Source organism: Pithys albifrons, chromosome 22, assembly GCF_047495875.1.
Source record: "Pithys albifrons albifrons isolate INPA30051 chromosome 22, PitAlb_v1, whole genome shotgun sequence".
NCBI classification, from domain to species: domain Eukaryota; kingdom Metazoa; phylum Chordata; class Aves; order Passeriformes; family Thamnophilidae; genus Pithys; species Pithys albifrons.
The window spans coordinates 7025617-7043479 of record NC_092479.1 but is presented as its reverse complement, the minus strand read 5'-3'; the positions used below and the strand labels follow the sequence as shown (position 1 = coordinate 7043479).

The 17863-nt window shown below is 55.4% G+C and overlaps 1 protein-coding gene across 4 annotated transcripts in view; it reads left to right on the top strand.

Moving 5' to 3' along the window:
* The window catches only part of AGRN (agrin), a 108721-nt gene that overhangs the window by 83386 nt on the left and 7472 nt on the right, over positions 1–17863 (top strand). For 2 of the 4 annotated variants that reach the window (XM_071575453.1, XM_071575455.1), the window contains 20 exons: positions 231–374; positions 511–635; positions 935–1040; positions 1273–1656; positions 1810–1944; positions 3193–3320; positions 5160–5274; positions 5607–5726; positions 6357–6710; positions 8091–8283; positions 8931–9146; positions 9875–10104; positions 11062–11196; positions 11358–11454; positions 11694–11858; positions 11956–12067; positions 13013–13024; positions 13870–13986; positions 14472–14661; positions 15303–15390. In XM_071575453.1, the coding sequence (XP_071431554.1) occupies positions 231–374; positions 511–635; positions 935–1040; positions 1273–1656; positions 1810–1944; positions 3193–3320; positions 5160–5274; positions 5607–5726; positions 6357–6710; positions 8091–8283; positions 8931–9146; positions 9875–10104; positions 11062–11196; positions 11358–11454; positions 11694–11858; positions 11956–12067; positions 13013–13024; positions 13870–13986; positions 14472–14661; positions 15303–15390 (3166 nt within the window). The remainder of the gene's footprint in view (positions 1–230; positions 375–510; positions 636–934; positions 1041–1272; positions 1657–1809; positions 1945–3192; positions 3321–5159; positions 5275–5606; positions 5727–6356; positions 6711–8090; positions 8284–8930; positions 9147–9874; positions 10105–11061; positions 11197–11357; positions 11455–11693; positions 11859–11955; positions 12068–13012; positions 13025–13869; positions 13987–14471; positions 14662–15302; positions 15391–17863) is intronic. The other 2 variants (XM_071575456.1, XM_071575454.1) reach the window with 1 other exon arrangement.

The following is a 17863-nucleotide window of genomic DNA, read 5'->3' as shown; positions in this document are numbered from 1 at the left end:
TGGGAATGTTCCTGTGGAGCCACATAAATCTTTAGTGCTGATGGAAATGAGTCTGGGAGGAATGTGGGATCACAATCCATAGGACACAGGGCTAGCAGCTTTGAACATCATGGTCCTTCCTGGACCCTTCTCCTCATTCTTCTCTTGGATTTTTGGGGGACATGGGTGAGTCTGCTGTTGGCTCCACAAATCCACCAGCAAAACAGTGTCTTTCCTTCCTTCTCACCCAGCCTGTAACTGCGACCCTGTGGGCTCAGTGCGTGATGACTGTGAGCAGATGACTGGGCTGTGCTCCTGCAAGACTGGCATCACTGGCATGAAGTGCAACCAGTGCCCCAATGGCAGCAAACTGGGCATGACTGGCTGTGAGAAAGGTGAGGGACTGCGTGGGGCACCGATACGGATGCTCCAGGGGTCTCTGGGAGAGCTAAGACATGCTGGGAGGGGCAGGATGGTGCTTTCTGTATGGTTGGTATGTGCTTTGATCACCTCTTTTTCCTTCACCACCAGACCCATCAGCCCCAAAATCCTGTGAGGAGATGAGCTGTGAGTTTGGGGCCTCCTGCGTGGAAGTCAATGGCTTTGCCCACTGCGAGTGCCCGTCCCCGCTGTGCTCCGAGGCCAACATGACCAAGGTTTGGGGGAGAGGCAGCCTGGGGGGCTGAGGGGGTGAGCAGGACCTGTGGTAGTTCATCTCCATCGGGCAGTGTGAGGGTTTGATATCTCTTCCCCCCACAAGAAGTAGGTGGGCAGGTTTGGTCACTCCCTTGGTGCATGGGGAAAGGTGATGTGCAGGTTGTAGGTGTCCCCCAGCAGAGCTGGATGCTCTGTGCCTCAGAGGAACTCCTTCAAAATTCTTCCAGCATTTAGAGACCAGTTGATTTTGCTTGGAGGAGGGCAGAGGTGCAGCCCACATGTCCCCTCTGCCCTCCAGGTGTGTGGCTCTGATGGTGTCACTTACGGGGACCAGTGCCAGCTGAAGACCATCGCCTGCCGGCAGGGCCAGGTCATCACAGTGAAGCACGTGGGGCAGTGCCACGGTGAGTGCCTGCTGCTCTGGGGGCTGGGGCACTGCCAGCTCTGTGACCTGACATGGTACCTGGCTCTGGCTGCTCTCACTGCAGCTCCTCGCTGTGCTGTGACATTTCCTGGCGCAGCAGATGCAGGGCAGGTGCCTCAGGGTTTCCAACACGAAACCAATGTCATGGGTTTGCAACCTGCTTCCCAGGGTCCCAGCCTTCCCTTACCTTCCCTGTTTGCTGCTCCTTCCAGAGTCCATCACCCACTCGAGCCACCCATCGCCTCCCACACCGCTGCCCACGCTGCCCCTGGACAGGCTCATCCTTCCCTCACCCCTGCCCCTCACCACCCAGGCTCCGGAGCCCACCGAGCTGGCCACCAGCTCCCTGCTGCTGGAAGCCAAGCCCACGGAAAGGGGTCACCCCACGACGAGGCGCGTCACGACGGCCAGGCCGGCCACGACGCCGTGGATGACCCACAGCGTGTACAAGACCACCGTGCGCCCTCTCTCCACTGCCCCGGTGGTCCTGGCCACCACCCAGCCTGCCTATGGCGAGTCAGGCAGTGCTGAAGGCAGTGGAGACCAGGAGATGGGCATCAGTGGAGACCAGGAATCCAGCGGGGCAGGCTCTGCTGGTGAGTGTGCGTTCCGAGGGCTCCAGGTTGGCTGTGGGATAAACCAAACCCTGTGGGTGTCACCATGAAGCGAAGACGTGGCTCAGCCTCGTTCTCTGATGCAGAGGTGAGATCTTACTGCTGCTGGTGAATGCTCCTCTTGGTGCCCTGCAGGGGAAGAGGAGGTGGAGGAAGGCCAGGTGACGTCCACCCCAGCCATTGAGAGGGCCACATGTTACAACACCCCACTGGGATGCTGCTCTGACGGCAAGACTGCGGCTGCTGATGCAGAAGGCAGCAACTGCCCAGGTGAATTTGGCCTGGGGCTGGGCTCTGGGGTCCCTTTGGAGGCTCCCACAGGGTGGGATACCACGGAGAACTGCCCAGCAGGGAGGGCACCACTTTGCTGTGCTTGCCTGGCTGTCAGCGAGGACAGTCCCATGTCCAGTCTGGGGTCTGTTGTGTCCCTTGAAGGGGTGCTCACAGGATGTGCTGAGCCACAGTATCTGGCAGACATGGTGCCCACCTACCACAGTCCCCAGCAGCCAGCCCTGGTGCTCAGGTGGACACTCTTTTCCTTGACTGCTACAGCCTTAAAAATTTGACCAGTGTTTTGCCCATGATTCTGCTGAACTCACCACTGGCACTACAGTGGATGGGGGAATTGCTTGGATTCCCTGTCAGTGGCTGTAAAGGGAGCTGGGACCAGGACCAGTTTGCTGTATCCCTACTGGGCGTCCTGGAGACTGAGCTGCTTGGCTCCCACAGTGGTTCCCAGGGGTGCACTGCTCCCCCAGCCCAGCTGGGATCTCTGCTCACAGTCCCTTTCCACGTGCTGAGAAAGCACAACCCACCTTTGCTCTGTCAGAAAATGTGTAACTCTGAAAATTGCTGCTCTGGGTCCGTCCCAGATATTTCCTCACTGAGGTCCTTCCACAGTTTCCTTGTGGTTTCCAGCAGGACATCCTCTTTTCCTCTGGACACCACATTCCTCTTTTAATCCACCACAGGACAGCTGCTGGGAACCTCCCAGGTGGTTGCCCACAGTGGGATCTCTCTGTCCTCTTCATCCCACTGCCCCCCTGGCAGCGACGTGTTGCAGTTTCAGTCTGGTTTGGCAGGGCTGGCCTGGAAGGCTCTGTCCTTCCCTCTCCCAGCACTTGTCTTCTCCTTGTCCTGGGCCCAGGTTTCACCCTCCTGTGCCCCGTGCATGCCCGTGTCTGGTCCTGGAATGTTGACTGTCCTGCTAACGTGTCTCTCTTGTCACTCAGCCGGTGCAGGGGGGCTGCTCTCCGGGCCGGAGCTCAGAGGAACCCGTATGGTAAAAGTTGCCATCTCCAGCCTGGTCTTTGCCATCTGCTCCAGCACCCTGTGATACTAATCCTCCATGGCGCTCTCCCAGACCCATCCAGACTAACCCCAGCACTGGCACTACCCACACACTGCCATCCCCTTCCCCCAGGGACTCCGACGCTCTTTGTGGCTCTCAGCCTCATGCCTGCCCCCTGCCCACGAGCCAACTAAAGGTGTTTGTCTTGTGTTCCCTCCCTGCCATAGCTACCAAAGTGTTCCAAGGAGTCCTCATCCTGGAGGAGGTGGAAGGCCAGGAGCTGTTCTACACCCCAGAGATGGCTGACCCCAAGTCAGAGCTCTTTGGGGAGACAGCCCGGAGCATTGAGAGCGCGGTGAGTCCTGGGCATGGATTTTCTGTCCCTGCCACACCATGGGGTCATTGAGTCACAGAAGCAAGTCTGGAAAAGCCCTCCAAGATCATCAAGTCCATCATTAACCCAGCATGGTGTTCACCACTAAACCATGTCCCCAGGTGCCACATCCATATGTTTTTTGTACACTTCCACCTTCCCTGGGCAGCCTGTTCCAATGCCTGACCATCCTTTTGGTGAATGATTTTTTTCCTAATATCCAATCTAAACCTCCCCTGGGACAACTTGAGGCCATTTCCTTTCATCCTACCATTTGTTACCTGGGAGAAGAAACCAGCTCCCACCTGACAACAACATTCCTTTGTTATGTGCTGGGTCAAAATTTATCCTTTTGCAGCTTGATCTTGGTGGTGGGACTCTTCAGCAAGAGGTTCTGCCTTAACCCCTTGGATTTCCCAAAGTGTCCTTACCTCCAGAAAAAGCCCTGACACAAAAATATATCTAAAATCCCTTTATTAACCCCTTGGATTTCCCAAAGTGTCCTTACCTCCAGAAAAAGCCCTGACACAAAAATATATCTAAAACCCCTTTACCCTCCAGTTCAGCTACACAACTTGGGAAGCTGTTTGTGTAAATCCAGTCTCCCATCCCTAAGGAAAACATCCTGCACTGGCAGCTGTAGGAGCAGGTGGATTTTGGGGTTCAGTGTGTACATTTGGGGGTGTTGAGGCAGTGCTGGGTGAGGTAACAACGTTAAACTGGAGTCTGCAGAGTGGCACAGCAAACACAAACCACCTTTGCAAGGGCATTAACATATTTGGAGCTGCTTCCAAGCTGCACGTAGGAGCTGGCAAGCCCCCAGTGCTGGCATCCAGCAGATGTGTGCCTGGCACATGGACCATATGGCTCCTGCAATTCTGCATCACAATACCAGTGTTTCCCAGTACAGCACTGGCTTGTGTCTGAGGATGGAAATGTGATCACAGAAACTTCATTCACTGGTTCATCCATTAAGGGGCTTTGCTGGTTTCTGTTTTTCCAGGCTAGGAACATGAAACTGTGGCACAAAAGGCATCTGTGGCTGGGCTGAGAGCTCCTGCCACAGCCCTGTGCTGCAGAGACCTGTTCCCTGTGCAACTTGCCTGCAAATGCCCTTGGATGGGAGGTGCTCCTTCACCCCCCTGATCACTGTTCCAGATTTAAAGGGAGAGACTGTACCATGGGACCATTAATTAGTTAATTACTGTCTTCTGTCTTTGCCTTGAAGCCAAGGGAAGGAATTGGTGGATAGAGCAGCCTGGACAGGCAGCTGGCAGGGGTGTTACAGCCCTGACTTGCTGTGAGCCTTGCACTGCCACTGTCTCCTTCGTGTGACTTCAGACAAATCCTGCAGTATCCAAGAGCCAAGTTTTAAAAGGCAGGCAGGTACTTACAGATGCAGAGTAGTGCTTTATGGGATTTTCCAAAGTGCCTAAGCAGGTTTACTCAGCTTTGGAAGAGATCAGGAAGACTTAGATGCCACACAATAGAAAATCCCTGGATGAACTGCAAGGTGTCTCTTCTCTGGCTCTGTTCTGCTCCTCCTTGCAGGTTACACAGGGTGTTCCACATTATTTATGGATCCCATTCTTGTCTTTGCCTGCAAGCCATAAGGAATGAGGACCTGGAATTGTCACCCAGCACAGCAGAGCCCTGTTCTCTCTGTGTCACTGGGGTATCTTGCAGTGGGTTGGATGCAAACCCCTGTGGGTTGAAACCAAAGAAACTGAGATTCAAGATATTTGCCTGAAAGGATCCATTTCCCAGGATCTCCCCATTAATCAGGTGGTTCTCTTTTCTCCTCCACCTCCCACCGAGCAGCTGGATGAGCTTTTCCGCAGCTCTGACGTCAGGAAGGATTTCAAGAGCATCCGTGTGCGAGACCTGGGGCAGAGCAGCGCCGTCCGTGTCTTCGTGGAGTCCCACTTTGACCCAGGTAGGAGCATTCCCTGGGCCATCCCTGTCTGCCTGGGGAGGGCAGGCATTCCCAGTGGGACTGCTGGCTGGAGGACCCTGTGTGTGCCAAAGAGAAGGAATGAACCTTCTTGAAATTTGCTGGGTTTGTGTCTTTCTGTGCAGCAAAATTAAAATATATGAGAAGAACTGGGAGGAGGTGCCACCCTAAGCTGGTGCCTGGAGGGCTGGAAGCATTTTCCTTGGGAAAGGAATGATTTGGATGCATTGTGGGGAGGTTATGGGAGGGAAACTGTTGGGTGGACTTGCATCTTCACTCTTCCTTTCCTCCTTTCTCCCCCTGGCTGTGCTCAGCCACGTCCTACACGGCAGCTGATATCCAAGGGGCCCTGCTGAAGCAGATCAAAGCTTCCAAGAAAAAGACCATCCTGGTGAAAAAGCCCCAGCAGGAGCATGTCAAATTCATGGATTTTGGTGAGTTCACTCTGTCTGTGGCCAGTCTCCCTCTCTTGGTTTAGGATTTCAGATGGGCAGGGTGGCTCTTCTGGTCTTGCCAGGGCTTTTCATCTGTAACTGTAACCCATCAAAAGCTTTATCAGGCAATGGCAGGGTACAGAATCACAGAATCATGGAATGGGTTGGGTTGGAATGGACCTTAAAGCTCATCCAGTTCCACCCTGTACCATGGGCAGGGACACCTTTCACTATCCCAGGTTGCTCCAACCCTGTCCAACCTGGCCTTAGACACTTACAGGGATGTTGCAGCCACAGCTGCTCTGGGAAACCTGTGCCAGAGCTTCACTACTGAGTAAAATCTGTGTGTCCAGACTTGTTTTGCACTCAGGAAAACCATAAGGGGTTAAAATTGCCCCACTTTGTCCTGGCATAGAGCAACAGCAGTGCTGCAGCATGGAGATGTGACACTGCCCTGAGCCCTGAAAGGGAGCCTGAGCTGGTACTCCTGAGGTGGTGGCCAGCCTAGGCCATCCTGATAAACCTGAAACAGTGATTTCCCAGGAAAGACAGGCATGTGGCACACCTGGCAGGATCCTGGGAGTGTTGCTGCAAATCACCAACTTCCACCCACTCTTTGCTGTGTTCCAGACTGGATCCCCAGGCTCTTCACCACCACCGTGACCACCACCACGGCCACCACCATGGCCCCGGCCACCACCCGGAGGTTCACCACGGCCACGGCCACCACAACCCACGTGCAGCGTCCGGAGCCCGCGGGCAGAACCGATGCCAAGGTGGTGGGAGTCGGGAGCACCCGGAGGCCCAGCTCCACCCTCGCTGCCAGCACCCGCAGGAAGCCCACCCGGCAGCCCCCGGCCACGAGGAGACCCCCCCGGCCCTGCGACTCCCACCCGTGTCTGCACGGGGGCACCTGCGAGGACGACGGGAAGGACTTCACCTGCAGCTGCCCCGCGGGCAAGGGAGGGGCTGTGTGTGAGAAAAGTATGTGCCTCTGACCACGGGGTGCCAGAATGGGGTTGGAAGGGACCTTATTAAAGCTCATCTTGTTCCATCTGCCGTGGGCAGGGATGCCACCCACTAGACCAAGCTGCCTCCAAGCCCTGTCCAACCTGGCCTTGAATCACAGAATCAGTTAGGCTGGAAAATCATTTAGGTTGGAAAAGACTTCTGAGATGATTGAGTCCAACTTTTGACTCAACACCACCTTGTCCACTAGACCATGGCACCAAGTGCCACATGCACTCTCTTCTTAAACACCTCCAGGGATGGTGACTCCACCACCTCCCTGGGCAACACATGCAGGAATGGAGAGCCACAACCTCTCTAGGCAACTCCAGCAAACCATATTGACTAGAGAGCTGGGGGGACATTCAAACCCAGCCCCAAAATCAGTGCTGGCACTGCAGGGGTTGATTTAATCTTGGCTCTGCCCTGGCAGGTTGTACATGTACTATTCATTGTAAAAGGGTGTGAGGTGCCAGGAGCAATTTCCCCCTGGCTCCACTCCTGAAGCACTGGGAGACTGAGAGCTGCTGCTTTGTTCTCTCAGCTCATGGCACTGTCCCTCCTGCAGCTACTGACTGCAGGTGTGACACAGACAGGGCCTGGCCATCCTCTCCAGCACCAGGAGATGTGTGCTGATAATCCAGGCTCTATTTCCCAGTGCTTGGAGCAGCTTAGCAAGCAGCTGGAGGCTGGCAGCACGCTTACCCAGAGCTGCTGTTACTTACTGTGAGCTCCCACTGGCACTTTGGGGTCATGCTGGGGACTCTGGGCAGCTGGGAGTGCTTATTCCTGAAAAGCTTTGTCCCTAAAGCCATAATCTGGAGTGCTCAAAGCTGTGGGTGTCCAGCCCTGTTCATTTTAATAGGGCTTGCCCTCCCAGATCCCTTGGAAAACCTCAGCTACAGTGAACAAAAGCCTGGAGGTGATGAATGTAAATCTGCCATGTGGGATTCTGGGAGGAGAGATAAAAATTATCTAAGGAGCAGGGGAGCTGAGTTACGAGGAGCTGTGTGTGCAGCAGAGCTCAGATGATGTCACAGGGGATGCAATAGCTGGACATGAAAGGACCAACAGCACTGTTTTTAACTGGGATTTGCTGGTTGGGATGCTAGTGGGGGAGCAGTCTTTGTGGGGAGTGGCATCCCGAGAGGGGTTGGTGGGTACCAGTGGGAGTATCTGAGAGGTAGTGACAGGGTGAGCTTGGGCTCAGAGGAGACAACCAGCTTCTTTCTCCCTTTTCACAAGAGCCCTTTGTCTGCACAGGTAGAAAATGCTCACAGGCTCATATCAGGCTCTGTGTCTTTCTGTCCCTTCCTCTTCTCCATCCCCTCTTTGTTCCTCACCTGGCTCTTGCAGCTATCAGGTACTTCATCCCCAGCTTTGGTGGCAAGTCCTACCTGGCCTTCAAGATGATGAAGGCGTACCACACGGTGCGCATCGCCATGGAGTTCAGGACCCTGGAGCTCGGGGGGCTGCTGCTCTACAACGGCCAGAACCGTGGCAAGGACTTCATCTCCCTGGCCCTGGTGGGCGGCTTCGTGGAGCTCAGGTGGGTGCCCTCCCAGCCCAGCTGATGGAGGAGCAGAGAAGCTGCTCCTGCCAGAATGGCCCTCAAAGGACATCAGGAGAATGCTGGGCTTGGACTTGAATTCTAAGAGGCCCAAATGGTCTCTCAATCAAAATCAAACAGGCAAGGAGAGAAGTGGATTTTTTGATGTAATAGGAATACTAAGGGAGCTCATTCCCTCTGGCACATGTCAGCAAAGTTAGTTCACTGATTTTGGTTTGAATTATGAAAAGCTGAAAGGTGTGGGAGGTAGATTTTTTTGGGTGAGTGAGAGGTCTTTTTTTGGTGTAGGGGTTTTTTTTATGTACTGAGAAAAGAAATGCTGGGTGGGGGAAAGAAAGAAAGAAAGGCCCCAGAAATGTGAGCCAGAATGATTTTTTTTCCATTCCGAAAGCCAGAGGTGCAGATTTGGAATGAGGTGAGGTAGAGGGCAGACCTTTAGATATGAGTCCTCAGGCAGTCCTGATTTCTCAGAGGTGGACAGAGTGTGGTCTTGAGTGCAGCCTGGTCCAGAGGTGGGGAGCGAGAGGGTCTCCCAAGTGCTCCCAGCTTCTCCCCAGGATGCATGGCACAGATGTCACCTTTCAGCAGGGTGGCACAGACACAACCCTCCCCCTCTTCTGCTCCAGGTTTAACACGGGCTCTGGCACTGGCATCATCACCAGCAAGGTCCGTGTGGAGCTGGGCAAGTGGCACCAGCTGGTGGTGAACAGGAACCGGCGCAGTGGGGTGCTCTCTGTGGACGGGGAGCCCCATGTGAGCGGGGAGAGCCCCCCGGGCACCGACGGGCTCAACCTGGACACCGACCTGTTCATCGGGGGAGCGCCTGAGGACCAGATGGCCGTGTGAGTGCGGGGCTGGGCACTGCCCCTGGCACAGCACCTGCCACTGCAGGGCAGCCCTGGGGCTGCGGTGCCTTCACAGGGGCTGGGGGGCTTCTTAATTGGTTGTCTGTCTGTACTGATGAGGCACCTCGAGGGCTGTGTCCAGTTCTGGGCCCCTCAGTTCAGGAAGGACATTGAGGGGCTGCAGTGAGTACAGAGAAGGGAATGGAGCTGGGGAAGAGGCTGAAGCAAAAGGCTGATGAGGAGCAGCTGAGGGAGCTGGGATGGGGCTCAGTCTGGAGAAAAGGAGGCTCAGGGAGACCTTCTTGCTTTCTGCAACTCCCTGACAGGAGGGGGGAGCCAGGGCGGGGTCGGGCTGTGTCCCAGGGAACAAGGGACAGGACAAGAGGACACAGCCTCGAGCTGTGCCAGGGGAGGTTCAGGTTGGACATCAGGAGAAATTTCTTCATGGAAAGGATTATCAGACATTGGAAGGGGCTGCCCAGGGACGTGGTAGAATCCCCACCCCTGGAGGTGTCCAAGGCATGACTGGACGTGTCACTCAGTGCTCTGGTGGTGATGATTGGTCACAGTTGGATTCAGTGGTCTCAGGGCTCTTTACCAACCTAAACAATTCCATGTTCAGTGCCCTGCAGGGAGCACAGCCTGACACAGATGCTCGGAGTGACTCTCCATTTTTGTCCCTGGGGCCAAAACCCCCCCAGTGACTCCATGCTCTGTCCCCTCAGGGTGGCAGATCGTACCACGGCCACCGCCGGGCTCAAGGGCTGTATCCGCCTCCTGGATGTGAACAACCAGATGTACGACCTGCGGGAGAAGGGCAGCGACGTCCTCTACGGCAGCGGGGTGGGCGAGTGTGGCAACGACCCCTGCCACCCCAACCCCTGCCACCACGGTGGCATCTGCCACGTCAAGGAGGCAGAGATGTTCCACTGCGAGTGTCTCCACACCTACACCGGTACGGGGAGCGGGCTGCAGGCAGGGCAGGGCAGGGCTGGGCTCCTGCTGGGTGGTCCTGAGAGATCCCAGAGTCCCTGGGATCATCAGAGTAGGGAGAGGACTGCAGGAAGGGCATGGCTAGGCTCTTCATCTTGCTGGATGGTCCTGAGAGATCCCAGAGCCCCTGGGATCATCAGAGTAGGAAGAGGGCTGCAGGCAGGGCTGGGCTGGGCTCCTCGTCCTGCTGGATGGTCCTGAGAGATCCTAGAGCCCCTGGGATCATCAGAGTAGGGAGGGGGCTGCAGGAAGGGCATGGCTAGGCTCTTCATCTTGCTGGATGGTCCTGAGAGATCCCAGAGCCTCTGGGATCATCAGAGTAGGGAGGGGGCTGCAGGCAGGGCTGGGCTGGGCTCCTTGTCCTGCTGGATGGTCCTGAGAGATCCCAGAGCCCCTGGGATCATCAGAGTAGGGAGGGGGCTGCAGGAAGGGCTGGGCTGGGCTGGGCTCCTGCTGGATGGTCCTGAGAGATCCCAGAGCCCCTGGGATCATCAGAGTAGGGAGGGGGCTGCAGGCAGGGCTGGGCTGGGCTGGGCTCCTGCTGGATGGTCCTGAGAGATTCCAGAGCCCCTGGGATCATCACAGCAGAGAGGGATTGTCAGCAGTGAGACAGAGGGAGAAGTGGAGATGAAGCCTCATTCAGTGAAATCAGTGCATTTAGAATGTAGCCCTGTTCATATGCACAAGAAGGGCCAGGATTGGTTTGTTCTTGTGCACAAAATAACCTCCCCTTGCATTTGAGGGGTGTAGTCAGACAAGGGTATCACCTGCCATTTATGGGGGCTTCTTGGATTGTGGGAACCCAACCTGAGCCAGGAGAAGAGGCTGGGGGGGTATCAGGAGCCATCAGGGGGTTGGTCTCTGGCCACATCACTGCTGGTTTGTGATGCTGAGGTGACGAGCTGCTGTCCTGCTGCAGGGCCAACGTGTGCCGACGAGAGGAACCCCTGTGACCCTTCGCCCTGCCACGTCTCTGCCACCTGCCTGGTGCTGCCAGAGGGAGGGGCCTTGTGTGCCTGCCCCATGGGCCGGGAAGGAGACTTCTGCGAGCGAGGTGGGACAGGAGCTGACAGAGGAGCGGGTCTGGGGGAGGGAGTGGAGCTCAAGGTGCTGATTTTCCCCAGCCTGGGTGGTGGCTTTGCCTGCTGTGGCTCTGGGGCAATGGCTGAAGCTGCTCTGCCTCCTCTTCCTCACCATTCTCTCATTTGTGCCCAGTGACAGAACAGGACCACACCATGCCCTTCCTCCCGGAGTTCAATGGCTTCTCCTACCTGGAGCTGAATGGGCTGCAGACCTTTGTTCCTGAACTGCAGTAAGTGCCAGGGAATGGGAGAGGGGCTGTGAGGGGGGTAAATACACACCACAGAGCAGCATCCTGAGCATGGCAGGTGTATCTCTCACCTGCCAAGGGTCCCCTGCAGGGGTGGCATCTCTGCCATGCCTGTAGTCCTGGGCATGGAGAGTTCTTCCAGGGACTCAGTGCATGGGGATGGAGGAGGAGAGCTCTTGGGCAGCTGGATTGAAGGGTATCCATAATCCTTCTCTCCTCAGGAATGAAATGTCCATGGAAGTTGTGTTCCTGGCCAAGAACCCCAGTGGAATGATCTTCTACAATGGCCAGAAGACAGATGGCAAGGGGGACTTTGTCTCTCTGGCCTTACACGACGGGTACCTGGAGTACAGATACGACCTGGGCAAAGGGGCAGCTGTGCTCAGGTGAGGGGGGGCTGGTCAGGGGAGGTTTTCAGTGCTGTGTCTGCAGGTGGGGATGGCAGACCTCTCACCTGTGTGTCTTCTTCTTCCTCACAACCAGGAGCAAAGAGCCAGTTCCCCTCAACACCTGGATAAGTGTCTTGTTGGAGAGGAACGGGCGCAAGGGGGTAATGAGGATCAACAACGGCGAGAGGGTGATGGGAGAGTCACCGGTGAGTTGGTGGGTCAGGGACAGCTCTCTGGGCTTCCAACCCTGCTCTTGTCATGTGTGGAATGAGCTGACAATTTCCCAGGCTCCTGGGCTTTTAATCCCTGTGTCACATGGTTCAAGGGTGGAGGAGTGGGCAGGCCCTGGGGAGGAAAGGATGCTGCAGGCAGAGCATGCCTGTCTCACTGTGGGACAGCAGCTTCACACCTCTTGGAGCCCTTTGTCCCTGCCTGTTCCCTGCACACAGAGCTGCAGAGGCTTTACCAGGTTTCAGGGGTGTGTTTGACTGAGCCCCCCTCACACACACACACAACCCCCCACCTTTCTTGCAGGTCCTTGACTGTCCCTGTATTGGGGCAGGTACATGAGGCACTTGTGGTACGTGTGGGTTTGAGCCTGTGCCCTTCAGAGAGCTTGGCCAGGAGGAGGTCACAGAGCAGGGAAAGCCCCTTGGCACTGCTGCTGCTGAATCCGTCAGTGCCCTCTCTCTGTTTCCCAGCTGGCAGCTCCCTTCTCCAGCTTCTCCTCATCCCCTGTCCCTCTGCACTTCTGTCTGCAGAACCCTGGGGTTCCTCTAACCCCTCTTTGCAGCTGGGAGGCTGATCATGCAGGAAAAGCACTGATTGCTGCTGAACTCATCTATAAGATCCACCTGGAAGTGCAGCATCCATTACACAGCATTCCTGCAAAAGAAGGGATTTCTTCCTCCCCTCGCTCTCCTCTTTTCAAGCTTCTCTCCCAGTGCAGCTTATCCCTGGGTGGCAGTGACCCTCCTGCCACCTTCTGCAGCCCCTCTTCCCCTCCCTGGCTACCCCAGCACTGGTAGCAGCAGGGGTCTTGCAGCCCTGCATGTTGCAATGTCACCCACTGATCTCCCTTTTCTCTCTCTTTTTCTCTCTCCCTTTGATTTTCATTTGTATTTTTCCCTCCCCTGCTGTCTGGATCCCAGAAATCCCGTAAGGTAAAGATAAGTATGAACCACCACACCTCCATCTCATCTGCCATTGGCACCTTGTTATTTTTTAGTTTTCCATCCAGATCTCAGTGTTTCACCCACTCCCCTTCCCATCTGACCAAGCAGCTTTAGGATGTCTTTAGATTAGAGACACTTGTTTCCTTCTCTGTCATTAATTCCCAGCCAGTTGTTACATTTTGTTTCGAAAGCATTTCAATTAATGTGATCATTTTTAACTCCACAAAGCATTAGTTAGTGATCCATATAACCCCATCTCTGCTGTGCCCCTGGCTCCATTCCAGGTGCCCAGGAAGGGGCATCATTCCTGCCCAGTGAACCCTGTGGTTGAAGACTCACCTGGGATTTTCCATGCTGGGTGGTTGGGGCTTGAGAGTGACAACAAGGAGGGAGCTCTCTCCTCCAAACACACCACATGGGCTGCAGGAGAACCTCCTCTAGCCATGTGCTTGGAGGGGGCCTGTAACAGCCAGATGAACCCAAGCTGAATCCCTCTGGAATTTGGGTTTGAACATCACCCCAGAGAGACTTTGATATTTGGTTACTTGGCTTTGAGGGTCACACAAAACCAGAGCCTCCCCCTTGATGTCTGAGAGCATTAGAACAGCATCTCCCCAAAATGAAATTCACAGGAAACCTTTTCCAGGTGCCTGCTGGTGGGTGGGACCTCTAACCTTGGCACCAGGAGGTTTCCTGGAGGCCCCTTTCATAGAATCACAGAATATTCTAAATTGGAAGGGACCCACAGGCATCTTCAAGTCCAATTCCCGGGCCTGCACAGGATAACCAGGGTACCCTGACATCTTCTCCATCATTTCCCCTCTCCTCCCCAGGAGCTTCACACCATCCTGAACCTGAAGGAGCCGTTCTATGTTGGAGGAGCCCCTGATTTCAGCAAGTTGGCTCGAGCAGCTGCCATCTCCACCAGCTTCGAGGGAGCTGTGCAGAGGGTAAGGTGGGCAGATGTTCAGCTGGGGGGTGTGCCACCTGCCCTGGTACTGCTGGAGGAGAGTGAGGATGAGCCTGGGAATGGGCTGTCTCAACATGTGGGTCCACAGGGAGCACACCTAGTTAAAAAGTGGCGGGAGGGTGTGTCACAGGACCATGTGGGGCTTGGGGCTGGTTCCCATTTCCCCTTATCCCAAAGGATGCTGCCCTCTGTCCCCACACTGGCCCTGCAGAGAGGTGGGGCAGTGAGGGATCATCACAGAATCACAGACTGGTTTGGGTTGGAAAAGACCTTAAAGCTCCTGTAGTTCCACCCCCTGCCACAGGCAGAGACACCTTCCACCAGCCCAGGTTGCTCCAAGCCCCATCCAACCTGTCCTTGGACACTTCCAGGGATGGGGCAGCCACAGCTTCTCTGGGCAACCTGTGCCAGGGCCTCACCACCTCCTGGCTCACTCCTGTGTTTCCTCTTGCCTGTATGTGCCAGATCTCCATCAAGGGCATTCCCGTGCTGAAGGAGCAGAACATCCGCAGCGCCATCGAGATCTCCCCGTTCCGAGGCCACCCCTGCACCCAGAAACCCAACCCCTGCCAGAACGGGGGCACCTGCAGCCCCCGGCTCGAGAGCTACGAGTGTGCCTGCCAGAGGGGCTTCTCTGGGGCCCACTGTGAGAAAGGTGAGGTGCCACAGGGGGCTGGATGGGGACCCCTCACCCCCTCCCAGACATCGCAGTGAAACTGTGACCACGGCAAGCTGGTGGCAGCAGGACAGTGCAGCAAGGAAGCCAAGCTGGAGATCTTGTCCTTCACAGAATCATGGAATTGTTTGGGTTGGAGGAAACCTTAAAGATCAGCTTGTTCCACCCCCTTGCCATGGGGCAGAGGCACCTTCCACTAAACCAGGTTGCTCCAGCCTGGCCTGGAACACTTCCAGGGATGTGGTAGCCACAGCTTTTCTGAGTAAACTGTGCCAGGGCCTCACCACCTCACGATAAAGAATATTTTCCTAGTATTTAATCTAAACCTTCCCTCTTTAAGTTTAAAGCCATGAAACTGAAATTTCAGTTTAAATTGACATTTTACGACAACTGGCTGCAAAACAGGGAGATGGTCCCAAACCTCCAGACTCCAAAGCCACAGCAAACATCTGCAGGGCTTGCTTGGAGTGCCACAGTGCTGCCACAGCCCAGGGGATGGCAGGTTTGTGCTGGCCTTCATCCTGTTAGGGATGCCCAGTGTAAAGGGGGATTTTCCTGGTCTCCAGGGATGGCCAGGCCATGCTACACTGGCTGACAGGTCTTTTCTTTCCCACCTGCAGTGATCATCGAGAAGGCTGCTGGGGATGCAGAGGCCATTGCCTTTGATGGCAGGACATACATGGAGTACCACAATGCTGTGACCAAGAGGTAACGTGGCTGCTCAGCTGAACCAAGCTCAGAACAAGAGGTCAGGGCTGGTAGCAGCAGGAAGAGCTGGGATCAAGGATTCCCAAAGGAGGGCAAGCCAAACTGGGACTGTGAGCAGTCAATTACTGCTTGGTGGCAGAGGGTTCTCCCCAAAACAGCAGTGCCTGGCCAGCTTCTCGTTCTGCTGGGTGTGGGGCACCTCCTGGGTTAACACAGACTGGTTTGGGAGTGGGGTGAACCTGGATCCATTGTGTCCCTGCTTGTTTGTGCAGCAAGAGTGGGTTCTGTGAGCAAAGATGGGTCATCACTGCTGTGGGATCTGTGTGACCTTCTCCAGCCTCTGCCCAGCCCCATGAGCTGGGGGATACTGGTGTGGACCTTGTGGTGTCTGTGGCTGTACTGGTCGCTGGAACTTCTCTCTCAAGATGAGCAGAGCTGCTGAGTGAGGTCCTGCACAGCCTCTGAACTGGATACTTCTCCTTCAGCAGACTCTGGTTCCACTGTGGTCTGGCTCAGTGCCCTTCCTTCCTCACCACTGTGTCCCTGTGGTTAATTCCCAGCTCCAAGGCACTGGGAGAGGGTGTTGGATTAGACTTGATCTATCTTCCTCTCACACCCTCAGATTCCTCCCTGCCTGGGAGGGTGTCTGTGTTGAGCTGTTGTTTGTCAGTCTCTGTCTGTCTGTCTCTTCTCAATGTTCCTGTTCTTTGTTTTCAAGCCACCTGAGCAATGAGATCCCTGCGTAAGTACAGCCCCCCCTGCTCACCTGTGTCCCCACCACGTCCCCATCACACCCCAACCTCCAGCCCACCCATGGGGGAGCACAGGGCAGGGGTGGGGGGAGGAATTTGGGCACACTCTCAGGGTCTGCCATGGGCAGGTGTTCCCATTGCAGGGGCAGGAGGTCTCGGGTACTGACCACAGCTCTTGGGGCTGTGCAGGTGCCCAGAGGAGCTGCACTACCTGGCTGTGTCACAGCCAGATGTGGTCCCAGCTGTGCCACAGCCAGATGTGGTCCCAGCAGCCTGCTGCAACATAGCCTTAGTTTAATTTTCAAGCATGATTTCTCAGGTTTAATAGAATTCAAGCATCGTTTAAGGGTGGACATAGAGGAGGAAAGTTCCTATGACTTATGTTCCATCAGCAAAGGCACTGCCAATGGAAATACAGGGTGCTGATCCTGCCCTGACTTTTCCAGCATGAATGTGGCATTGCTGCTGGAGAGAGCAGGCCAGGCTGGGCACTGGGAGGATGGTCCCCAGTCAGGGTGTGTGGCCTGGGAACCCCTCAAAACGTGCAGTGTGGACAGGAGGTCAGGAAAAGGGTCTGGACAGGTAGATGGGGAGAAACTTCTTCGCTAGAGCAGCCTTGACAGCTGTGATTTGCTGCCTGCCTGTCTTGCTGACCATCAGGAGTGGAATGGAAGCCCTGCTCCTTGCAGATGTGTTTCCCAGTGTCCGGGGGAGGGTTGGAGTGATACCTGCCTGTCACATCCCCATCTCACCTCATTTTCTCCCAGCTGGGGTCAGGCAGGGGCTTGGGAGACTGAGCTGGTGTGTGCATGTTGTGTCAGCAGCTGGGGAGCCACAGAGCCATCACCTGCATGTTCACAGCACTTTGGGAGGTGCTCTGGGTCTGGAAAGGGCTTTTTAGGAGTATCCTAAGTATCGTCCTGAGCTGGGCAGGGCCCTACAGCAGTAAGGCCTGGAGTGACCTGAAGTTGTCCCTCTGCACCTACACAAGCCACATCCTTGAGATGAGCAGAAGGTGCTGCCTTTGTGTCCTGCCTCTCCCAGTGCTCTGCAAAGGGAAGGCCACCATTCCCAACCTTCTCCCTGCCTGGACCAGCCTCTTTTGGCTGTGCATGCCCCATCCTGCAAAGGGAGCTTAGTTCTTCTCCCCAATATTCCTCTGCTGGGATTTGGCCACTGCACTCCCCAGCCCTGCCAGGCTGAGGGACCCATTGGGCTGTCCATAAAAGTAGAATTTTTTCTGCCTCCAGGCAGGCACTGGGGTGTGCCTTGGGCAGGACTAACACTCCCAGTGCTTCTCTGGGCTCTGCTGGTCATGACATGCCTGTACCTTTTTTACTGGGACATTCACTTTTATATAGACATATAGTTAGAGCTGAATGTAATGCGGGACCTGCAGCCCGTGACACTGGCGGGCAGTGCCAGAGGGACAGCTGTGCTCCTGGATTTCCCCTTCTCCATGCACACCCTGTTCTCCAAGTGCCCCAAGGCTGACTCAGAGGCTGTATGTGACAATCTGGCTACATGGGAGCCTGTCCCACAGCATCCCAAAGATAGGACAAGAGGACACGGCCTCAACTTGCACCAGGACAGGTTTGGATTGGGTATTAGGGAAGATTTCTTCACTGAAAGGGTGGTCAGTCATTGGAACAGGCTGTCCAGGGCAGGGGTGGAGTCACCATCCCTGAAAGTATTCAAAAAATGCATGAATGTGGCACTTG